This window comes from Echeneis naucrates, chromosome 5 (genome assembly GCF_900963305.1).
Source record: "Echeneis naucrates chromosome 5, fEcheNa1.1, whole genome shotgun sequence".
Taxonomy (NCBI): Eukaryota; Metazoa; Chordata; class Actinopteri; order Carangiformes; family Echeneidae; genus Echeneis; species Echeneis naucrates.
In genome coordinates, this window is record NC_042515.1 from 22,848,655 (window position 1) to 22,874,452 (window position 25,798).

A 25,798-nucleotide genomic window follows, 5' to 3' on the forward strand; every position below is an offset into this window, starting at 1 on the left:
TCTCAAAGGAAATATCTGGCTATTTAGCTGCTCACTGCCTGCTGATGTGTTCTGGAAGTGACAGTTTAGTCACTGTAAAGGTAATAATTTCTTCAAAGTGACCTACAAGCGAGGGACATTAAGGAGGCTTCATTGTGGTGGGAGATCCCATTGAGATATTAGCACTGGAAAGCAATAACCAAGCCACATTTGGAAAAAAAAAAACAAACACGAAAACTGGGGAGTGGTACGAAATAATATAGTCCTTTATTTCCAGCAATTTACAAAGTCCTGCAGGGAGAAAGCCTTCCTCCAGCCTCATAGAGGGAGGGCTTTTACAAGAAGAACACACAGAGAACCCAGAAACCTCAGCCCCAATAAGACTGTACATGTTTTTACATCAGTTTTTCCTTGTAGGCAACATAACTGAGTGGGGCAGGTGGATATTTAGAGCCTGAATCAAATCTTCGATCTTGATGTGGATATTGGCAGCCTGAGGATCAACGTGGTTCCCTGTGAGTTCAGGGGTTCAAGGGTTTGAAGCACTGAGGTTAACAAGGCAATACGTGGATGGTTTTCAAGGCCAGGCATGTTATAATATACCAAGGGAAACGTCTGGAATCACAAGGAGGTGTGACATTGTAGAATTTGTCATTTAGCACTTGTCTTCTCAGCTTTTCTGTGTTTGTAGGTCAATACTTCAAATACGGGTGCTTCATTTAATTCCAGACCTTTCAGGTGCCCCGTAAGCCAACCTGCTGGTTTTTCACTCCCATCGTATTTTTGCAGATACACATGAACATGAGCTTGTAACTGATGCTGCCAGCCCTCCTCTCCACCGCTACATCACATAAAGTCATTGCTACATTACACATTATCAACTCACTGTATATCTTTTATTAATCAAAGATAATTAAAGAGACACTATTCTGTGGCAAAGCCTAGCTCCTGATTGGTTACTCTGAGTCGAGCTTGGCTCTGATAGGTTAAGGCCTTTTTAAGTATGCTTTCCCTGCATGAGACAGGGTGTATGTTCATATGTGTGAGGTGTGTAAAGACTGGTATTAGGCACTGTGCTATTCATTAGCCTCACCGCCATTCTATTGCGGCAAGCAACAAAAAGCGTCATGGGCTTTTTGCAAAGAAAAAAACAAAAGCAAAACATTTTTGAAGAGAAATGAAACATGACATGAACATGGTGATAAAGAAACTGAGCCAAAATGAAATGATAAAATACACAACCTTATATATAGAATAAATATAGTATGTACAATTTGCTTTGTGTGTTTCTAAAAATAAATAGACAAACTCACTTGCCCTCTTATAGAAGTATTCACAACTTTCCATTGACATAGAGGCAGAACGCTGGCACCTGGTCAGTAAGAATGGAGGATACGGATGAAAGGATGTAAATTTTACAACACAGTAAATGCTGTAGAAAAGAAGACAAGATAAATGTCACCTAGGGTGGATGTGTGTGGGTTTAAGTCCAGAGGACAAAGATACACAGGCGCAATGTACAGTTAAGAGAATCCCTGTGGTGCCCTCTACTGTCCATTTTTGCAGCTTACAGTACTTGTGCATTTTGACCAGCGTCACAGAAGTTGTTTCATCTTTACAGCGGTTGTTTGCTCGATGAAATTCATAACACAAAACAATAATCATCAGGAGTTAAAAAGATTAAGAAAAAGAGGAAAGGGACGGAAAAAAAAATCACAATTTTACCATAATTGACACATGAAAAAAAAAATCAGACCAAAACAAAATCATTTTGAGAGATAAAACAATCAAGTTTTGCACATTCACACTCTGTGCCCTGCACATGCATTCTGCTGGCCCCGTGAAACAGCACAGAAGTCTGACAAGCACCAGATAAGTTGAGCATCACATGCAGGTTTCTTTTGAAAGACACTGGGCTTAGCCTCTGGGTCAGTGTCTGATAAGATGGCTCACGACTTCCTTTTTCATTCTTCTCCTCATTCTAAGCCCTCAAAAGAGAGTAATCTTGGATCATCTGAGGCTGGTGGAAGATAGCATGGGTACATGTGTGACTGTGTGTTTGTCTTGTGTTTAAAGTGAAAAATTCTTCCAGAGTTATACAGTAATCTGATGAAATCTTCCAGTCCAGGCCAGTCACACTGGACACTCACAGAGCAAAACTGAATTTGTATAAGCAACTTCGAGCAACTTATTACAGACTGCATCACTATTGTGGAGCATTTTGTGCACCTTAAGAGCAGAAAGTGTTGTGCAGCGAATATGGTCACTAGCAATTTTTTTAACATGTGCTCCAATCCAGATTTAATAAGGGAGAAGTTAACAAGGCCTGCCAAAGTGACAGGGGCCTTGTTGATGAGCATGTTTGGTCACTAACGGAACAGTAAAGTAACACTGTGAGTTTAAAGGTTTGTCTTCTAATATTAGTTCCTGTTTCATATCTGACTGCAGATCATTCCTCTGCAGAGGAGCAGTGTGCACTGTGATTCAGTGATTTTTCCGTGACTGAGCTGTCAGACAGCTTTAAGAACTGTGTTGGCGTTTCGGTGAATCTGAATCTAAGAACTACAAAACCAATTGCAACACTAAAAGGCTGAAAATGTTTGTCACAACTTTCCTAAGCAGATAATGTGACTTCACTATAACCCAACCAAAGAGCATCATTAGTCTGACTTTAATGGGGAAGTTTCAACAATTCAACACAATCTAAATACTCACATGGAATATAAATTTAAAACGTGCACACAAAATATCAGCACTCATTCGCTTCTCTCTGGAATCAGACTGTTCCAAGTGAACCTGAGTGAGCACATCCCATGAGCCAGCTAAGGAAACTTAAAACACTTTCACACCAAGTTCTGCGTGAGAACATGATGCTGTTCCGTTGAGTATGGTGTGCAGAGTTGCTCCAGTCCATTTGAGCCTGTTACTTACTGTAAGCCCAGTTTGGGCAACACAGCAACAACAACAAAACAAAAAACAAAACAACTGGGAGTCGGTGGATGATTTAAGACAGGGACTGGTGCTATTCTCTCCTAGAACAACTCAGAGCAAAATAAGACCTGTCTTGGCACCCACAAAAACCAATACAACAAAACAAAAAATATAGTGAGATGCACCAATTGGTGAGGTGTGCCTGTGTGTGTGCGTGTGTGTTTCCCTTCCTATCCCACAGCTCTCTGTTCATTTTCCACATACAAATTTCCACTGTTTCTGTGTGTTTCTGTTTGATACAACTGCAGTATGTAGTCTAACCGGTAAAAAAAAATAAAAAAAAATAATGTGACCTATATTTAACTTTTAAATAAGGATTAATCAGATGATGCTGAGCTTCTATCACAAACCATCTGCTCTGCTACTGTCTGACGTAAGTGTGTGCCTGACTGTGATCTGGTTCCCATTTCTCTTGTGAGGGAGTAAACGCAGAAATTACAACTTTGATTTCCTGGCTCTGCTCCTACTTAAATGAAGATGGGAGCCAAAGGTACTTTAGCCTGATATGTTTGCGGTGCAGTCCCCTATAGTAAACCCTCCCCAAGCCGGTTTCTTTCTGTCACACGGCCAAAGATAAGAGAACTAGCCTTATGTACTCTTCTAAATCAATAATGAAACACATTAGATTTCATATAATCGTTCTGTTTCTATGACATAGCACTTCGTGATTAAGCATTCTAGGCTTGTTTGGATTTATTTTTTGCCGTCTTTTGTCATCTTGGTTTCAAGTGTTAAAAGTTGATCTTTATAAAATGGGAGGGTTAAAGTCCCCATTGAAAATAATGAGAACTGGCCCCTCACATAGTACAGATATCAATTCATATCAAATGCATTATTTAACAACAAGAATCATTGTCAATAGTAAAATAATAAAAGTAGTAGGATTCAGTTATTAAGTAGAATAAAGGAGGAGCAGTGAAGTCTATGGGGCTGGATCCATCAGGTGGAGCTCTGTTGCGTGGCTGAGGTGTGTCCATTGTTTCTATGCTGAAACACAGGTACTGTCTGGACTCTGGGCTGCTCTGCAATGTGATGCATCAGTGCCCCGATATCCTCAAGATGACACTGCAGTCCTCTAAGTGCACTACACCATCAATAAGAGCCTACAGGAGATAAGCCCTTTTATTGTAGACATCTTCCAGTTTCAGATTACGGGTCATGTTCGTCACTGTCTGTGCCTGCAGTACAAGCGTTCAGAATGAGTTTGTTTTTTTTTTTTTTTTCTTTTGTAGTTGGTGTTTTACGTTCATTCTGTTTTTTTGTTTTTTTTTTGTGCGTGTTTCTGTGTGTCTGTGCACTTAGTTGCCCACGTTCGAGTCTCTGTCCCCAATGAACCAACGCATGTGGAAGCAGAGGGCAAGGAAGCCGGTTCCCAGCAAATCACCCAGCGCGGTCAGATAGGGGATAGAGAAGTTGTCGGGGTCCATCCCTCGGCCCCACATCCAGTGGACCATCCAGTCTGCCAAGTAGAGGAGGATCATCACCTACAGGAAGATGACGAAGGAGGTTATTTATTAGAACAAAAACAAAAACTGTTGAGGGATGCTATGACTTCGACTTTTAAAAGACAAATGGAAAGTTAAATGAATCAGCAATAAAACTTAAACTGGCTTAGTTCCATGAACTTTGCTGCTGCAGGCGTAATTACTAATCAGTTCAATCAGTCATTTTGGCAGCAACATTTACAAAGCAGGATGTGAAGGGCTCCATCTTGTTTCAGTAGAGTAAACCTCTAATGTGGTTGACTGGTTTAAATTAATCTAATCACTGGAGTCAACACAAAACAACACATATAATAGTGTGCACATTGCGCATGTTATTGTTGTGCATGCATGAATGTGACAACATGCATGCACATCGTGAGCAACCAGTAAACCATCAGTGTGGTTTTGTTTATGGCAATAGACTGTTTTCTATATTCCAATGAGGACACTGTTTTTCCCCCTCCCTGCTTTTTCCCTATGTGTGGTCACCACAGCCAGTCAGCTCTGTGACTTGCATGATTTAATTGGCTACAGTTTGTATGCCAGCTGCCCTTCCTGTGGCAACCCTCCCATTTATCTGGGCTTGGGTCCGGCACAAGCTTACCACTGGTTTGCATTGTGACTGATATCCCAGTGAGGACTGTAAACCTAGATATACAAAACCCACAGGGACGCACCAAATTGGAGTCATAACATGTCCAAACGGTAACTTAAATTTTAGAGATTAGTTAGAATTAGGCTGAGGGTAGGATTAATTTTTGGGTTTCAGTTGCACTGTTTGAGAATGTGTGTCATCAGTGAGTTACCCCCAAGGGTATATACAAACAAACATGACAGTGTGTGTACCTGGAGTAGAGCAGCAGCCAAGTAGAAGGTGATGAAGATAGGTGTGAGGGTGGTGTGGCCCCCTCTCAGGGAGTTTATGGTGTAGAGGAAGACGAGGTGACCCGGGGCAACCAGGAGGAAAAGCACACGGGCTGAACGAGAGTTCACAGCTGGAAAAGAGAAGTCAGTCATACATTAAGAACAAAAAGTATAACGAAGATATGTAGCTAAGCTTCTTCAGCATTTCAGAGGCTACAGTTTTTAGGGCAGGAGCTCGAACTACAAGCTGACATGGAACGATCTGTTTTTAGAGAGGAGAGAAACAGTGGAATGTTCCACCACCACCCAGAAACTTACTGGAGCCGAAGAAGGAGGTGCAGGGTGTGGGACATTTCCTAGGGGTGGGGTTGGGATCCCCCATGGGTAGACCGTTCATGTGCAGATAGGTGGAGATCCGACTGGCCTGAACTGCAACCAGGTTACCTCCCACACCTGATACACACACACAAACACACAGCATGACACCATGGAAAGAGCAAAAATACTGGTGCGATGAGCCTCAGATAAATGCCGATATTGCACTTTTTAAATTATAACCAAGCTGTTTTTAAGAGCAATAAGCTACCTCCATCTGTCAGCTGAGTATACATAAGCTAACCCTGATAAACACATCCATATGTCTGACACATTACAACATCCACCTGCGTACTCTACAAATCAGGGGAGCCGTGAATGGAAAAGCTCCTTACCATTGATGACCGGGGTGAAAACAGCCATGCCAGCAAAGTTTGGATCAGTGACGGTCTTGTCAAGGATCAAGCCACCAACACTGAAAGACGGTCAAAAAGGGAATAACTGAAATCACTGCTGTCACTGCGCACAGTTCATAATGAAGAGCGCTATATTGTTGAAAACACTGTGACTGTTGTTATCTGTCTGCCATTTGATTGATTATATTGATCCCTGCTTGGTGTACCTGCTTATCGCCATGGCGATGATGACTGGCTCCCAGCCGGAGTATAGGACCTCTCTGGTGGATGGGATCTTTCTGGCTATTAGCACCCATAAGGGGCACATGGCCACAAACACTGCACACACCAGCGGGTTGGCATAGTCATTGTACTCTGTAAAGGTTGAAACAAGGTGGATTTAAACGCCAAGCACATCTTGAAGTATCATAACATTTCACTAAGAAACCTTGAATTAGTTGTTGTATTGAATTCTCTGTCGTATAGAAATTAAAGTTATGGGTACTTGACTATTAAATGTCATGTGATGTTTTGTCATTGGTTGAGAAATTAATGAGCTCCCATGAGTCTCGGAGATGATGAAAAGGGAAACAAAATCCTGCAATCTTGGATGGTGGAGCCAGGTGGACAGGGCTTGACATGTGTCTCTATGGTGAGAGTTAAATTGTAACATCAGATACTGTATTTATTCGAACAGTGACCAGGGGCTTTTGTTTACTCGACTGCTGAGAGTATCGGGCTTTCAGGAGAAGAAAGGCTTATATTAGACATTATATTAATTTGATCAATCTTCTGCTACATAGAGCAGCATTCTCTCTTGGATAGGTACAGTCATTTAGTGGCACCACTTGTTTATTCCTGTGGGGAAATAGGAGGTGTTTATTACTGGCCAAAGCACCAGGCCATTAATAGAGATTTTGCATCCTTCAGAATGGAAGCGACTAATATTAGGAAACACGGTAGTTACGAAAGTCCTGGTTCCTGGCTTTAATCCTTTTGATATTCTCAGTGTTAATACAGAACCTAGGCCTAATTTATAAAGAAAATATCCACACGGACACATGGCATCTCTTGTGTGAACACAAGAATGTAACATTTTTGCAAAAGTGCTTTCATAAATTTGAAACTTTCACGATTCAAACATCAATGCATATGGTCAAACTTATTTAATCCTGGTATGATATCTATGATAAAGTTAAAACTGGCCATTATGGAACAAGGAGTTTAACTTATGAAGGTGAACTAAACTGGATTTACCTAGGCCTGTCTCTAGGAGGCAGTGTTACCTCTAAATTTACAATCAGACACCTGATACTATAAGCCACTCAAATCACAAGTGGACAAACAATGTCTGCACAGAAGACACAAACATTAGCAAAATAACCGACATTAGCTCAACGTAGTCCCTGACTGAGGCAGTCAAAATAAGTAAGACTGTAACATTTGCCTAAGACAGATGACTCCATTCTCTGGTCAGGTTTCATCACTTGTGTGTGTGTCAATGTGTGTGTTTATCTGTCTGTCTGTGGTGTGGAAACGCTGAAGCTGGGTGTGTCAGTGGTGGAGATATTATCACAGAGTTTACATTAAGGTTTTTCACCCTGAAGGCGAGGTGATGCGTGGGAAGCTTTCATCCTTATTTACCACACGCTGAGGCACATTTCACACGCTTCTTCACAAATACTGCTGCTTTTTCATAACAGCTTCAAAGGTTGCAGAGCTGTTTTCACTTAAATATCGCTTCTTTATAAATGATTCTATCTCTTTTACAAACGTACCAACACCTATCCTGTTTTGTTGCTTTTCCCGGTAAAGTGCTGTAACTTGTATAGGTTTGATTTCATTCTAAATAATCCTCATACATGGCTCCTCATGTTCTGTATGTTTGTCTTTCGCCATCCAAGTTGGCAGTTTGTGTATGAAACAAACTAGACTCGCAATCTGAACACATGCATACAAATTCAACCCATCTGTTACCACAACCCGACTCAGGTGGTATGAGCAGCTGCTCTATGCCTAGGCAGGAGGTACATTTGATTGCAGAATTAATTAATAGTTAAATGTTTAATCTTATTCTGTGTTCTTCATATTTAATGTGCACTTTTTTATTTTAAACCACTAGCCTGAAAATAAGAAATTGCTGCACTTCCCCATTGACCCTCACCCCAGCAAATCTGTACTTTGACCTAAACGTAGCGGCTTCTTGGTGTTTTTTCCCTGTCTTTGTATCTGGCATAATCACACAAATATGCTATAAATGAATGAAAATATGTTTTATATCCCAACTCCTCAATAATGCAACGTTGCCCGTGCCTGGCAGAAGTCTGCACTGTATCTAAGTGTGTGTGTAATTACTTTACCTAGTTCTGTGTACAGTCCTGTTGAGATGCCTGCCAGCAGCGACAGGGTGATCAGGTCCCCAAGGCTGGCTGCGATGGGTGTGGCCACATTGTCCGGGTTGATGCCAACCTTCCTGGATGCGATGATTACACCAATCATGATCAGCCCTGTGAGATTCCAGGTTAGAGATGTCTAAGTGTCAAGATCATGATTGTATACTGATAATGTCTTGTGTTCTAGAGTTCTGAGGTCTCATGATCTCATGAGTTTCATGAGAATTTGGGCCTGGAATAGATAATTCTGTGATCTTTCTCTGACCCCTTGACTTTTCATCTGAGGGTGTCATTTATATCATTATATATTTAGAGTTTTGAGTACAGGTATGCATTTCAATTAATTACTGTGTTCATCTCTATGTAAGTTCTCAAGAACCAACATCTTGTCAAAAAAGTAATTTGTACAACACTTATGACCAAATACCTGTAAAGCCATTCCCAGCAGCTCTAGAGGACCCGCTGATTAGCCAGAGATAGCATGCTAACATGCTAAATCATGACAGCGGACATGGTAGACTGTACTGTTATAATGGATTGTTAGCATGCTAGCATGTTGACACCAGCGTTTAGCTTTAAGCACCAAATCACAGTAGGACTCGATTTCCAATGATGTAATAAAGTTGTATAGCTCTTGTTTTATTGTTCAGCAGAACTAATATTAGAAAACATTGTGACAATATAGTAAGTAAGTAAGTAAGTCCCGTCCCACCTAGCAGCAGCGAGGCTATGAATGCAGTGGCCACGCTGGAGGCACACAGCAACACTGCATGGCCCAGCCTGAAGTGTCCCTCAGGGATCCAGCCGAAGATCACTGCAGCAATGGAGGCCAGGAACCCCACCACTGTGGCCTGGACCTGAACACACACACATATACTTTTAAAACAGTCATCTGGGCAGCTTTCAGCACCGACTCATTGCTGAAGCTGTGTTTATTTGAGAAATACTACTATTTACTATTAAATACTTAATACTCACTTATTTAATGCCATGAACTAAAGAAATCAACTCTTTCTGGCACTCAGTTAATTAGGTTTTTACTCCGAGGGGGCCCAATCTCTACACACCCTTGAACTACCAAGCCAACCAAACATGGACAAATCTTGAATCTCCAGTTTAACAGTTCTCATGGAGCACCAATGTGAACCAGTGTGAGTGCACACTGACCCTAAATAGGAGGTTGTGTCAGCACCCAGCCAGCACTGGTTTAAAGTGTTCCAGGAACTATAGACTTACCAAACATTACATAACAACAAGCTCACTTCAAATGGCAGAGGGGTGACAGATTCACTGAGGCCAAATGAGGAGCTCACTTAGGGAAACAAAATAAACAGAATACTGATCATATGGCAATTTTTCAATATCTGTCTGAATTCAACAAGCCCACTTGTGTGTGTGTGTGTGTTTGGACACACTTTCCTATTCATTTGAAGTGGACTGTTCAACCCTAAAATAGTAAGTCTGCATCAGTGCAGACTTAATAACACCAAAGCAGGAAGTTCAACAGGAGAATGGAGGAAGAAACAACATAGGGTCCGACCTCTTACTATGTACATTTTTTTACTCATACCTCCAGCATGGTGATAAACAAAATCTCAAAATGCGTGGTGAAAATTTCCCTTTTGTGTCATAGATCATTTTGATTTTCAGGCCCAAAATTTCCTCAAGCTCAAGCACTTTGTTTATCATATAGGAATCCAAAATGACCATACCAGTGGATTTCCTTTCATGCTTCCTGAAACTGTGAATACACCGCAACCATAGGCATATATACGTATAAATGTCAATGACTACAACAGCCGGCACAGTACGGCGTCCATCAGTGGCCATGGTGACCATTACTTCAGGGTTCCAGTAGATGGTAAAAGGCTGGCCCAATCTATTTATACTCTCCAGCCTTCATTAGAAGTGCCCTCTTCAGCTGTGAGTCAAACTTGATTTGAAATGACACTTGATAGTGAAGTGGTAGTGAGTTGGGGTCGGTTTGGGATTGCCCCAACATGTCTATGGCTTTGAAGTGGCAGTCAGATCAGACAGTGGGAGGTGTACCTGGGTGTGTCTCTCTCTGCTCTCTGATGAAAGCTCATGCTCAAGTGTTGTAATACAGTACACAGATATTTTTTGCTGTGCCCAGTCGTGTTCATTCATTGGTTACTGTAAACACAGAACTTATGAAACCTGATCACTCCCAGATTTTTGGCAGTAACTTGACTCCTGATATTGCATCAGGGATTGGGATAAACTGGCTGTATTCCGGTTGTTTTTTTGATATAAAATTAAAATTATTTGCGGAGAAATGTACTGGACAAGGATTATATTGAAACTATATATAGACAACATCAATTCTGGTAGTTCGCACCCTGTTATCCAAAGTAATTTAACGCAATGTTGATATATATAAACTGATTATCTTCAGTTCTTCCCAGTAACCTGGTTTGTTATGTGCATGTTAGTGTGGTCAGGAGGCTCTGTGACACTACACTCAACTGGATTTTTCAGTTTCATTTACCTGGATGAGGGCCAAGTTTCCCATGATCATCTTCCACATGTCCTTGGTTGTGTCCATCTGACCGATATTAGCCTGAAAAAGGCAGAGAACACACAAGGTCAGCATATTATCATCACCATATGTGTGTGTGTTAGTGTGTGTGGGCATACAGCGTGTGTACATGCTGTTGCCTCTTGTTCCAATCAGAACAATAAGATGTCAGTTCTCTGAACAAAGAAACTTTGATCTGACCTCCCCACCCTGCGGCCGACTCCACTTAGCTCATCTCCTCTCTCTCTTTCTCACTCTCACTCATTGACACTTGGACACACACACACACACAGACACATGCACACTGATGGTTTCAAGCATCAAGTGGTAGTGGTTACAGTGGGTCACTGTGTGTCCACAGCAATGATCCTAATGCTCATCCACAGTGAAAGGACAGAAACAGAGGATCTCCTCTTCCTCCGTTCCCCAACATTTACATTCACAGAGGGAAGGGAAACATCTGGAGCCATGAAAACACATGCTCAGGTTTCATACGGAAGAGTACAAAAAGATGGAGGTAAATGATTCACGTTTCTGTAAATAAACATGCACCAATAACACTGTAACATTATGACCACTGGCAGGTGAAGTCAATAACACTGATTCTCTCTTCATCATGACACTTAGAGGGTGAAATATACCAGACAGCAATTTAACCTTTTTTGCCTCAAAGTTCATGTGTGGCAAGCTTAAAATTTTAAGCAAGGACAAGGGCCAAACTGTGATGGGCAGACAACTGGACCAGAGCATCTCTGAAACTGGAGCCCCTGTGGGGTGTTCCCAATCAGCAGTGGTCAGTATCCATCAAAAGTGGTTCAAGGAAGGAACAGAGGTGAACCGGCGACAGGGTCATTGGGGGCCAAGGCTAACTGATGCACATGGGGATCGACCACATGGTCCGATCCAACAGAAGAACTACTGTTGTTCAAATAGCTGAAGAAGTTAAATGTGGTTCTGATAGACAGGTGTAAGAACACACAGTGCATCAGAGTTTGTCCAGTATGAGGCTGCATAGTCTCAGAGCAGTCAGGCTGCCCATGCTGACCCATGTCACCACCGAAAGCGCCGACAATGGCCACGTGAGCATCAGAACTGGACCAAGGAGCAATGGAAGAAGGAGACCTGGTCTGATGAATCATGTTTTCTTTAACATCACGTGGATGGCAAAGAAGGTGTGTGTTGCTTACCTGGGGAACACATGGCACCAGGATGCATTATGGGAAGAAGCCAGCAGAGGCAGTGTGATGGGAAACCTCTGTGTGGATGTTACTCCGACACGTTCCACCTACAGAAGCATTGTTGTAGGCCAGCTACATCCTTTCATGGAAACAGTACTCTCTGATGTCTGTGGCCTCTTTCAGCAGAAGCAAAAATGGTTCAGGATTGGTTTGAGGAGCTCAACAGCAAGGTGGGTGTTGAGTTGGCCTCCAAATTCCCCAGATCTGAATCCAATCAACCATCTGTGAGATGTGCTGGACAAATTAGCCTGATCCATGGAGTCCCTAACTCACAACTTACAGCACTTAAAGGATCTGCTGCTAACATCTTGGTACCCGATATCACAGCACACCTTCAGGGAGTCCATGCTTCAAATGGGCTGGGCTACTTTTACAGCAAAAGTGGGACCAACACAATACTAGGCAGCTGGTCATAATGTTTTGGCTGATCAGTGTATATTCATAACAAACTAAAAACACAGACAGAAATTATTTTCCAGTTGATGAGTTTAATTTGATTTTGAACTGGAATGATGCATTGTTTGATTTACAGTGATGGTTATTGTTGTTTAAATTAAAGCGGCTGCAAACAACTTTTTTAGATAAATAAGAATAAATCATATTTTATCTTCAGCACATATGGTTTAAGAGATAAAAATACCCGTTTGGAATTTTTTTCTGTGATACTTCTACTCTGGGACAGCAACAATGAAGAATGCAAGAATGCAGAGTGTTCGATACGTCTACTCTGACTCCTATTCATATTAATGTCATTATTATTTTACTATATTTAAGTTTTTACAGCTACAGAATCCCTGGGAACTTAAAGCTCTGCAGCTTGAGATGGCGTTGACAAATTACCAAAAGGACGGCAAGGTACACCTATAAAAGACCGATGTGTGTGTTACTGTCCTTGCTCAATGACAAAGACCCATTTGACCCTGATGGATCAATGGTATGGATAATGAATGGATGAATGTGATTTTCATTGTCCAATGTTTTGCGACTTTTCAAGTTAGAACCCTAGAACAGCAAGTGCACATGTAAGTGTTTTAATGTAAATACACCCTGACCCAGTTCATCCCTTTCTACAGTAAGAATGAATGATTTACTATATAAAGACATTATAACAACTGTACAATAAAATTACATTTGGAGCGGCTTCTCTCTCGGTAAAACAAAACAGAATAAAATTAGATAGGACAAGAGGGGCCTTTTTTGTGTCAGTGTTAGTCATTAGCATGGCAGTGTTCTGTCAGCTTGTCATCAGTGATATTTAAATGTACAATAATCTTAAAGACTGAACAATAATGGTGAGCCATTGTGGGATGATTATTATTTATTTTTTTATTATCGCTCAATTAAATGTGTGTGTGCGTGCGTGTGTGTGGCTTTCCCTCCCTCTTGATTCCCTCTCAAAAAGTTCCGTGCCCCAGTTGATGATTATTTCTGGCAGCAGGGACAGGGAAAACTTACAAGCCTGACTGACAAGTCTGACCCATGCGTCACCATAGCTTGTGTATCTGCCAGATACACAGCTTTTACAACCATGGAAACATAGCCCTCACCCATCAGTGCCATACCAACATCAGCATGGAACCCCTCCAACGCCAGCCATGCCATCTGTCAAAGAGGGCAGGAAGCCACAAGTGCTGATAAGAAATTTCAAGACAGTGAGATAAGAGAAAACCAAACATCAGCGGATGGCACTGTGGGGATAATGCACTTACAATGAAGTCCTTATGATAAACTGACGTATAACCACTTTAAGGAGGTCAGATTAGACTTCATTTCATACAATAAATGTTGAATAGTATTTGCAACATCCACCAAAACGAGCTTTTAAAGCAACAACATGCGAATCTGAGTCAGATCACCGAGAAAGATCAGGAGCTCACATAACCATTGCCTGGTTTCATGTGATGACGTGTGAGTGTGATGCCAAGTCCTCAGCTTTTGGTTTGTGTGTGGGCAGCTGGATTAGTAATGTTCAGATCATCACAGGGACTAAATGTTGAGAAAGTGATTCACGGATCGTATTAGACACATGAAAGGCTGAAATAGCAAAAGCATTAGCCTGCTTCTCACTTAAATAACAGCACTATTCATTTTCGATAGGTTAACCAGTGATAAAATCTGAGCATATATGGAGTGTGCGTGTAATATTTAATACACCTAAAGTGAGGCTAAATAATTTTATTACCCATTGTAATCTCTGATAACCTTGTATTTTAGGCAACAGTTGCAACGCAGGTGCTGCCAAATTCCAGTATTTCACAAAAAGCCCCCCAATGCCAACAATCAACTGAGCTCAGTGACATGAGAGGAGATGAGACAGAGCAGAGCCACAGCAACAGTGTTGAAAATAAAGGACAAGCCTCATTTCAGTATTTAAAATGAAATGTTCAAAGGCAAAGAGGTTAAAAAGGACCAAAAAAAAAAAAAAAATCAAGTAGGAAACACGGTCATGTGAATGCAAACTCCTCCACCCAGCCAGTACTAGGGATTACATTATTTTTTTCAGTAATAAGCGCATTAGGAAACCAAGAGTGGTCTTAATCTGCTCATAATTAGTGGCAGCGTGGAAAGAAACGTGGTCCTGCTGGGGCCAGTCAGCAGAGAGCTAACAGCTATGTCTCAGGACAAATACCAAACTCTGGCCTACTTTATGATGACGGATGTGAGAATCATTTTATACTCAAACAGATTAGTAACTGCTTTTGGAACACATGCACTGTCTATACTCATGCACTTGTTTACTTCAAATACAAATGGCGCCAATGTGTGCAAACAGCCCAATGTGAAATTAGATCATATCATGATTTTGTAAGAAATTATTTACTTAAAGATGTGAAGTGTCATAACTGAGCTGTGATTCCAAATATGATTCAGCCACGTAGCAAAAGCAAATGATTAAATCAGTCTGGAAATATTGGTAAAATGTCATTGAATCAATTTTCCAATCTGACAATAATTCACTCCGTAATTGTGTAAAAACAAAACACTGCCTAGAAAAAGTTGCAAGTTTAACAAAGGATCACATCAGTGGTCTTGTATCAAATATTTAACTTCGGATTGACCTTTTAATGGAAAAAGCTGAAACGTATATATATTTGCCATTAAATCCATTTAGCACTATGAAGTGCATCTTAACGGAATATAATACAGATAGGCCAGGTTTTAGCTGGCATGTTTCGTCATCCAAACACTCCTTGCACTGTGTTTTATCTGTTGTGCAGTTACGTCTGATTCATTCTGTTGAGGGATGAATGCCAGATTCCGGGGGAACTTGGAATCTGAGTGATGACTAAAACCTCTCCAGGACACACTGCATTGGAACATGTAAAAATGGAGTATGTGGTACCTGCATTTACTTTCACACGTTTTAATACCTGAAAACTGTCAGATTCCTCTTGATTGTCCGGTTTCAATAGATTTTGCTATGTGAATGAGGTCAGTCGTCCATGCTAGTCGGGCCACTGCTAAGAATGCTAATCAGCTTCATCACCTTTTTCCTACAGGCCAGTGGAAAGAATGTGAGGATTGTTGCACTGAAGAGCAATACTGAACTAATTCTCTTGGGCCTTCATAAGTAAGGGTGTGTTGCTAACCTCGGTTTAGCAAGCTGGTAGGTCATTGACCCATCAGTCTAAACAAAGAACAATACTGTTTGCTCAAAAAGAGACATTATTTTAGTAAGTGAAACTTGTTATATTCCTATAGCATCAGATTCTTCTAGCGGAAGCCCTGTACCTGAACCAACACAGCATTTAACTGCCACAGCTGTGTATGTGAATGGCCAGCAGGAGGGCCAAGAAAATAAAGAACTATATATCTAGTGACATCAAGCACCGTTAAAATCTGAAAGAAGCAGAATGTCCTTTTCTTCCCTAAAAAATACTGTCTTTTCAGAAATGTAAGCACATTTTGTTAAGATAATTTCTTGCTCACTAGGAGATGTTTGAGATCGTTAACATATTTACAGCTGAAAACTTGAGACATCTGCTTTTGATTCAGCCTCCAAAAGGCAAACCAACCTGTGCAGTCTGGTGAACGGGGTGGCCATGGTCGGCGAAAATGTCGAAAAACAAAGAGGGGAGGAACGTCACTATCAGTCTGCCTGAAATCCAAGTCACATTTGGCAATTTGACCTCTGAACTCAGCAACAATGAGCTTTAATGCCTGACAGTCTTGGAGGAAACAGGTAATGGGGCAGATTGGGTAACTTTTGAGCAGGAGTGACTTTAGAGAGCCATTATGAATTGAAACAACTCTTCAAACAAGAACTAAACAACTTACTTTCTGTTTTTAAACAGAAATAAATACATAAAAATCTTTGTATGTAGCTGTAGCTGTAGCAGCTAAATGCGAACCTTCAGCAGCACACAGGAACACAGTCACACACACACACACACACACACACACACACACACACAAACAAACGTTTCTTACCGCTGTGGAAAGCCTGGAGGCCAGCGTCATCTCTAGGTTTCCTTTGAGGCCTAGTAGTGCTGGAACCAGGATGAACACCTCCGACACCTCCGTGAACACCGTCCAGTGCTGCAACAATCACATATGATATCAACAAAATGGCATGAACGTAGTCACCACACTGCCATAATGACATCGCATTTAGAGAGAGACAGCACCTGCGTTACCAAAGTCAGTCCTTACTTAAGTGCAGAACATGTCTGGGTTTCTGTGACCTTGTTCTATCATCTTGATTCAGGGGTGAAATCCAACCAGCATGCCGGACCAGATAGTCTCTGTGCAGTGTATCATTTTGGTTCTCCCCTTAAAGAGAATAAGGTCAGTGGGACTTGATGGTGAAATGATTTATGATGGTCCCCGCTGCCCCCTTTCCTCATGGTTCCCCTCTCCCTCCTTTACTCACCGATCTTCTTCTACTACTACTCAACACGTCTCACTACAACCACAGTGGTATCACCAGTTATCAGACAGATCGGATCACTTATAATGTAAACATTTAACCATTGATAATGTGGTAATGTGTAATGTCTTCTCTGCTGAAGTAACCTTTATAAATGTGAATTAATTTTTTTTGAGTTGTGTAGGGTTTCTAGGCTGATTCCAGACCTCTGACTTGCCTCGCACATTTTCAAATTTCAAACAGCTCTAGATTTTTGCCCAGTGAAGACTTCTCCAGCTGGAGAAACAGCCAGGCAACTGGATCTTTATAGATCTGAACCAGAGCCTGGGTACACAAAACAAGTGTGGATTTGTGTACAACTTACTGTTGTAAGTCATCATTCAGAAATATCAGCTTCACACAAACCAAAAACCAATATGAGTTGAAGTCACCTTCTCCATGAACAGAAATGAGCTGATATTAACAAAAATTCTGCCTGACTGAAGGACAGGAAACAAATGGAGTGGGAGATGTTGCCATGATGACTAAGATGTCATAATGCCGCATACAGAGCTCACATTATACGTTAAATGTTTCAGTATAAGGACAACTGGCCTTGTTGCTCCTGTATCAGCAAAAAAAGGTGAATTTTGCTGTCAGCAAAACCTGAAACAAAGCCGTAATGTGAATCATGACCTTGACCATCTACTGTATATCTAAAAACAAACTGCTGCATGCGGTGGCCTTGCTTGATGGAGTTGCCATTTATGTTGAGCATATGCAAGAAAAGGCTTCTGTTCAGTCTTGTAGTTGGCCTTAAATGGGATGTTTATGGTCTATAGTATTAGCCCTGACCCTCAATAACCTTCTGCCTCACTAATGGCCAGTTCCTGAGTGGTGTCTTCCCTGTGAGCCTCAGGACTTGCAGTGCACTCGCGCAGTGATAGCAGGTTTGTGGTCTACTGTGGTCAGAAACAAAGCTTCGCTGAGGCTGAGACCATCGATCTTTCTCCAGCAAAAGTGCTTATCTTTGGAGCCTGTCCCACAGCCCCCCAGCACTTACAGTCCAGTCTGCCCTGAGCTGAATCAATATTCACTGAGGCTGACACAGAGAAGAAAAGAGAAGGAGAGGAGAAAATAGATGAGGGGAAAAAAATAGAGTAGCCCACATTGAAACTACATACAAACACTGTTGGCCAGAATTTCTCACACTGGCTAGCTCGTATTTCTGTTGCACTGTGTGCTTCCCAGTGTGCATACAGATGTACAGTGCTGATAAGGGTGTCGTCTACGCTTCAGTGTGTGTTGTATCAGTAGGCGTGGCACCAAAACTCCAGTTTGGGTTAAAGTCCTTCTGCCTATCCCCTTGCTGTCATCAGGCCAAGCACAGCTCCTTTCCAACAGCCAGTCCCTGAGCTTGGCTCGCTGCCTTCTGCCAACCCAGCAGCCTTGTGAGCACCTCTGTGAGCACCCCTCTCTCCTTTCACAGCCGCATGCTTTCAAGCTTTCTTCCTCTCGCTCTACTTCTGTCTCACTCCCCTATCTCCCTCTTTGCCTCCCTGTGGTGATATATGTTGTTGTCTCCATGGAACACTGGCTCAAAGCCAAACAAGCCCTCTCTCCTCATGGCCACCTCCTCTGTTCTAGGAACTCTACAGGACAACCCCAGTACCTCTGTGTACAGACCTATAGGAGCTCTGGTATGCAAGCCCCACAAGGGTTAGGTTGCCCAGTTGAGTAACTTGGCCCCATTTTATTTGTGATCACTGTACTTGCTGTTCTGAGTAGGGAGCTGAACCTGATGGCATGCAATGTCAGTGCAATCCCAGCAGCATCACAGAAACTACATCAGGTGGCGTCAGTTTCATTTTCCTGTTGCTGTTGCGTGATCAGTAGAGTCAGTTTCCAAATTCGTGTGGTAAAGCGCGTCATGGAAAGGTCACACGAGCATAGCTGTGGCCAAAAATAATGGGCAAACTTGACTTGAACCCAAAAAATTAACATTAGCAATGATGTCATGAAATAATCGCACTGAATGTATGGACGTCGAACCAGATGTTATTTTACTGAATATTACGTGGGTTTTTAAGGAGAGATGATATATTTCAGTCTCACAAATGCTAAAGAGTTGATATGAGAGATATGAGCTGCTGGCACCCAAGGACCAGGTGAAGGTGGATGGAAGAAAAGGCACACAAGCTGGAACCCACCGAGGATTCCTAAGGAAGTGAAAGATTAGCCAAAGATTGGTGCGACATAAAAGCGGTCTAACGCACTAATCCTTTGAATCTCTTATCACTGACATGCTGGCCTATAGGCTTTTGGGGATGTTGTCAGGCCTTAATGGCTGTGAGCTGATATGTTGTTAATGATTATCAGGACTTAAATCTTTTGTCGTCACCTGTCAGAAATAACTGACCAATATCAATAGAAAAAAAATCGATCAGTCCAACAGGAGGCACCAAATATATATATATATATATGAAGATAATTTTTTTCTATATAAATAATCATAAATCTTGAAAGAGACAGAATAGAGTGGATGACATTGTGCTGAACTGATTCAACTACATGCAACACAGCTGAAGCCAGTAATTTGAGAGATGATTCAGTACTTGAGAATAAGCCCACGCTGTTTTCATATACGTGGATGTGGTTGGACCAAAATGACTGGTGGGCAGCGGGGCCTTGCTGGGGTTACACCTTTGTGTTGACTATGATTTCCTGTTTAGTGGAGTCTATATTTTTTAGACTGTTAGTTTTTTAGGCTGAAGCTGTGTCCCACTCCTTTGCTTTATTTTGGCGCTTCATTGCAGGAGAGACTCTGGCTCAACTCTGAAGAAGACACAAACACAGATGATTATGACGGTGCACTTTACGAGCTTTTTTTAAAAAAAGTCTTGATGTGTTTGTTTACTACACAGAGGAATGAATCATAGTTGATACAAACTCAGACAGGAGACTCAATCACTACTGTTATGATGCTGTTGTCACTTTCCTAGGAAAAATAGCTCTTCCGAGGAAACAGGTTACCCTCAAACTCTGTTTTTGGCCCAGGCAGTGAAAGACTGACAGTTTTGGGTCATTCTGCTACTGCTGCTACCATGTCACTGAGCAGAACTATGCAGACGTCTCACTCCCCTATACCAGCCTGGACAGTCTTTTCTGGGCCAACCTCGAGTGGGAATGAGGCCAGAAGCTCTGTGAGTGTGTGTGTGCGCACCCTGCATATAGTCAAAGCGTCCAACATTAAAGCGATCATATTTCAAAGATGACCTATGGAGGGTGACGGGTGTCAAGCACTTGTCCAAGCCACAATTTCTAAATCCAGGCCAGGCAGACGCTTAAACTACAGGGATTCAAATATTACAGTATTCAAATTTACTTTGAGCAAAGGAGCTGGTCCAGTGTGACCAGGCCAGCGAGGCTGAGTGAGAGAGCCTGAGAGAGTTAGACAATTACCTTCCTGCAAGGACAGGGAGGATTAGCTGAGTTAGCGATTCACGGTGTCATGGAGGGGGAATTAGGCAGAGAGAGAACCTGCTAGATGCTCAGCCGACTCACTGGATCAGTCTGTAGAGACAGGCCTCAGTCTGCATCTCACTGTGACCTCTACGGTCTGCCAACAGATGCGAGCGTGGCTGACCAGAAGGGAAAGAGAAACCCTTTACCATCTGTATCTCCTGCTTCCCTGCCTCACCTCTAAAGGAATGGTGCACGGCGTGTTTTGGAAACTGGAGAAACCGCAGCAGCATGGTGCCTAAGTTGAGGCAGCATGAAAACTTTTTGACCTCAAACCTCTGCATTCCTGGTTTAGTGAGGATACCTAAGCACATGGTAACGGAGGCTTTGACACCACACACTGTATTTAGTTGTTGTTTGTTTTGGTTTTTTTTACTCAGTAGTGCAACTGTAGTTTGTTACCATTTCAGGTGTTCAAAGAAACACACACTTCTCCCCTCACCACTCCCCCTCCTCTGTGAACTGAGTTCCCGGGGTCCACCATGTTGGCATCAGTATGCGTGTACACAATGTGCCTGGACTGGTCTCCTGGCAGCCAGACACCTCCAGCTTTATCTGCATCACAAGCTGACTTTAAAGGAATATATGATCTTTCAGCATGCATTTTGTACATTGCACACTCTGATTCAAAGATCGACAGCAACTACAGTGACTCCGCCAAAAAAAAAACAATTTAGAATTTGAGTTATATGTTTCTCTTGGGCGCAAATTGGATGAAGTATCTCTTTATTTCTCGTCTTCTCTACTTGTTTCCATTGGGTGTGTCCAAAGAGCGTGACGGGTCACAAGAAGACACACCGTGTAATGGTATGTGATAGCGCAGAGGACAGGGATGCAGGCCGCTTATGAGAAAAGGGTTATGTAAATACCCCCAATGGCACGACAACTGCACAATCCGCCCATTCCAAAAGGCATGCCATCAGATAGGCAACAGACACATGCCAAGCCGAGCAAGGCTCACTAAACCAGCTCATTCAAATTCTCAAGGAGTGAGTCCATCCCATATGTTGATACACACGACTGAGAAACACAATAGGTAGATAGATGAACATCAAGGAAAAGAGGCAGACCTACTGATTTTCACAGGTGAATGGACTTAATTAATAAATTAATTAATTAATTAATTAGGATTCCAAATAAAACCCAAGTGAAGTTTAGTTCACTAAACCCTTTATTTACATTTATCAGTTTCTATTTATGATCTCACAAAACCCAGAACATGTCTTTAGAAATATATGCTGAATACTGACTATGTACATTTCAAAAGATGTGTGGATCACCCACCTGGACGATGTCGAGCACCATTCCCGCCGCTACAGTCCCGAACCCGGCCAGCAGGAAGGGGAACACCACCTGCAGACCAATGGAGAAGGAGGTCTCCTTGAGTGGAGCTGGTGGTTCGGGGCTCTGGTCAGATCTGGTGTCGTCGCTCTCGTTGCTCTGGCTTGCATTCTCCAGGAGAGCATCCTCTTCCCGCTGACCTTTGGCATTGGCGCGGCAGTCCATCGCCACCACAATCTCTGACCTCTCCTCATCCTCCCCAGTCTCACCGGCTCTCTCTGTGAAAGATGCGACTTCTGTGAGCTCGAACTCGTCCCCGGTCCCTGGGCTCACTTCCTCAGTGCCTTTGGTGACTATTACCGGGTGGACAGAGCAGTTGGAGTTGAGGAAGGCTGGCGTCAGAGGGCCACCCTCCTTCTTCACCTCAATGGCCCCGGAGGACATGTCGATGTCGGGGAGTTTGTCTTGTTCTTTCAACCAAAGTACCATGCGGAAGCCTTTGGAAGACGGTGGGCTTGACAAAGAAAGGTCAGCTTGCCTTGGCCTAACACTTTTGGGGCAGTCAGAATGGATTTTGTTACCTGATCTGGTTTTGAACCTGATCAGTCCAATTGATTTATCCCATTAAAGAGGTTTACAGGGAGTGGATGTCGCTATTAAAGACCAAGAGAAAACTACTCTGGAAGAAAAATCATGCAGCAAGGCACATGCAGCCGTGTGTCTGCAGAGCCCGTGTTCCTGTCGGTGCTTCGGGAGCAGAACCAGTATGTTCTCCATTCACGGCAAGGTGCTCACGGTGGGCCGACAAAAAGAAGAAGAAAGCATACTGGTTCAACACCTAGGTAGAAGAAAACAATCTACTTGGGGACTCACCACAGAAATCCCCTCCAGTCACTTGCCAAGCAGCCCTTAAAAAAATCAGTAAAAAGCTGTAATCACAGCTCTGAAGTGGAGACTCTTCAGCACAGACTGGTCACGCTCTCAGTCCACTGATCACGTCAGACTGGCCAGTGTACCGGGCTGGGAATGTCTCACCTTACACCATGTGGCTGCTGGTGGGTTTTCAAGGGAGATATTTAAAGGTCTGCTGTCCAAGGATTGAATTACTGGCTGCAGAAAAGTACCTCCACACCAGAGTGGAGAATCACCTGGGAAAAGACCACGTTCATTGATTATTTACTCACATGTAAGCAAGCTAAATATGAGCCATTTGGAAACATACAAAAAACAAACACGTAGGCTAACATGCACTTTTGATAGAGCTGTTCTGAATGTTACAAGAAAATTATAGCCACTCAGAAGATGATCGCTAACGGTCACAATAACATCACATCATTTCTAGAATATGTTTGCTGCGGATGAAAAAAATAAAAAACGTTCTTACCCTTGAGTGCCTCAAATGCAACATAAATCCTTTCTATACACTATTACAGCATTTAAGCTCTGTACAAGACTTTGTTCTCTCCACTGACATTGTGCTAGAAGTGTAGAGAGGCCAACAGTGACTTTAAAGACAATTTCATCCCACGCCAAATTTCCTCTCTGTGTCTAAAAATATTCTACCATTAACAGGGGTGCCTGCTTACATCCTCTGGAAACGTGCATGCACCAGCTTCAAAGCAAAAGCATTGCAAAGACAATAATTCCTGCCAGGCCTTTCAAAATAAATAAACTTCCCCCTTCATCCTTTTACGGGCATGAACTGCAGTAAAAAAAAAAATCACTCTCACATTGAAAGTTGGACCAGTACTCACAAAAGTTTAGGGACAGTAAAAAAAGCAATACACACTTTCTTCCCAAATAAAAGGACTGAAAAAAAATGCTTAAATTTCACATCATGTCTGAGAGACCCATAATCAACAAACCTTTCATTTTCTTTACCCATAAAGTTCGAAATACTGAAGATTTTAAGTATCTTCAACTATAATAAACTGTGCCTTCTATCCAACAACCAGAAGCGGTCAAATCTATTAATGGAATCAGAAGAGAAAAGACATAAAAAAAATAGCACAGGCTGGAACATTTAGCTCCTGTTTCCTAATGCCCAGACCGTACTGTATTAGCTCTGATGCGCTGTACTGCACAGAGATAATAGTAATCCTGCTGTGACCTCTATATTGATAACAGCTGACAGATCAGATTTTAGATCTCTTTAGACAAACCATGTTAAATATCCCACACATCTGACACCGCACACATGACGCAGAGGGCCCAAAGCAGTTTATTCTCCCTGAACTTGCACACAAATGACTAAATACGAACACTTTTATTGTGAAGGCCTCTCTGCTGGCTTCCAGTCGTATTGCTGCGGACTTGTCTCAGCTTTTCCCAGCTTGCATGTTGCGACATCCGCACACAGACTGGCTTTCCCCGCTGAAAAAATCCACTGCTTAGTAGTCAGGACCAATACCACCCGAACCCAACATGGCAAAGGCGTAAATTAGTGCTCCCCTGGTCAGCACTGAATAGACGAGCCCTTCTTTTCTATTCTGCTGCTCATTTAAACAGGGGCAGAGGGCTCCCTGTTCCAGCTCCGGGCTGGAGCCCATGTCACTGCCACCACTGTTACCCCGAGTGTACAACTGATGAGCACGAATACAAACGCACAATAATTCCCCATTCTTCATCACCACCATCACACATAACTGCCTAAAGCATGACACATTCCTTCAGACAGAGGACTCCCTGCCGCTCATTCTCTAATCATGGGAGAGCTGAATGTCGGCGGTTACCTTTCGGTGTGAGGTCCGCAGACGGGACGCGGTGATGAGTGAGCGCGGTGCTGCTGCTGCGTGTATCCTCCGCCTGCCGTTAACGCGGTGGACGCCGGTGTGCACGCCTTATGTACGGAGCCGGCTCTGCACAGCCGCCTTAATGGTTGATGGTGGTTAATGGTTAAACCCTACCTCCCGTGAGGTTAAAGGCTGAGCCCCCGTCACATTGCACCCGTCAAGTGGCCCCCGCTGCCCGGCTGATTGGATGCGCATCTATAATACACCCGTCCGGTGCAGGGGGCCAGGAAGCCACAAGGCGGGCCCTGTTACCACACTCCGAGATGACGATACAGCCCCCCCTCCTCCTCCCTTCCATCACAAACACCACACCCTCCCACCCCTTGTCACACAAGCATGTCCCCTCCCTCTAAGCCATGTGTGGAGACGTGTGGCCGTGCGGTGCCAGTCTCCTCCGCAGGCCTGCTAAATTACTACCAAAGTCCAGAGATGGAGGTTTAATTTTAACAATAGACACACACACAAACGCATACCAGCACTATCTAACCGAGCTGACTTAGATTTTAGTCACACATCCACTAACACAGCATAAATAAATCCAAGTCTTACATAAATAGAGGTCGAAATTCCACCAAAGTTTCCTGGAAATAGAAGAGAGGGGTAGACGCCTCTGATTGAAGAATTCATAAACAATATTAATTAAGAGTGATTGAAAACAAACAGACAAATATCTTCTTACAAGATTTTGCCTGACGTTATCTGCAACACGAGTTTGTGTCTGTGGTTACGATTTGTAGATCCAGGGTGAATTAGGGACATTTGCTTTTTGCAGTTCCCACGACATAACATAATGATGTTATCAAGCATAACAACAGCAGTTATGAAGCATATTCAGTCCAAATCCACCAGCCCACTGAAAGGACTTCACACTCTGTGATTGGACCTGTTTCCTAATGCGGTGCAGTTCTGTCCAAAATGTGGGACAGGGAATTGTCAAGTATCTGTTTGACAGGATCATGTAGATAGTGGCATGAATTAGTCAGAGGATATCCTATTTTAGCAGATCACAGAATTCCTCGATAATTTTCCAACAAGAGGAGAATGACGTGGGGTTGGAGCCGCTGGAATCTCCTAAAATAATACCTTAGTTGTGAGAAATGGCACGAAAAGATGATCATCGATCTTGTCTACGGTGAAGGGGTATGTCCCTGACCTG

The 25,798-nt window shown here is 42.7% G+C and overlaps 1 protein-coding gene across 2 annotated transcripts; it reads right to left on the reverse strand.

Annotated features, from left to right (window-relative positions):
• Positions 1–224: 224 nt before the first annotated feature.
• On the reverse strand, positions 225–24,818 carry slc41a1 (solute carrier family 41 member 1). Of its 2 annotated transcripts, none has more exons than XM_029502746.1 (11): positions 24,583–24,818; positions 21,854–22,998; positions 16,630–16,737; positions 10,931–11,002; positions 9,134–9,278; positions 8,389–8,535; positions 6,256–6,403; positions 6,029–6,108; positions 5,637–5,771; positions 5,301–5,449; positions 225–4,454 (listed from the first exon to the last, which is right to left on the reverse strand). In XM_029502746.1, exons 2-11 carry the CDS (start codon positions 22,337–22,339, stop codon positions 4,269–4,271), a joined length of 1,656 nt encoding a protein of 551 aa, XP_029358606.1. In that variant the 5' UTR covers positions 22,340–22,998; positions 24,583–24,818; the 3' UTR covers positions 225–4,268. The 2 variants fall into 2 exon arrangements, with proteins under 2 accessions (XP_029358606.1, XP_029358607.1); XM_029502747.1 differs by lacking the exon at positions 24,583–24,818 and adding an exon at positions 23,716–23,770.
• Positions 24,819–25,798: the final 980 nt, after the last annotated feature.

Excerpts from the sequence above, each read along its gene's own strand:
- slc41a1 (XM_029502746.1), bottom strand. The coding sequence starts at position 22,339 with ATGGTACTTTGGTTGAAAGAACAAGACAAACTCCCCGACATCGACATG. Across the intron at positions 5,772-6,028 it reads TTTCACCCCGGTCATCAATG|GTGTGGGAGGTAACCTGGTT; the intron begins GTAAGGAGCTTT and ends TGTGTGTATCAG. Across the intron at positions 4,455-5,300 it reads TGGCTGCTGCTCTACTCCAG|GTGATGATCCTCCTCTACTT; the intron begins GTACACACACTG and ends ATCTTCCTGTAG.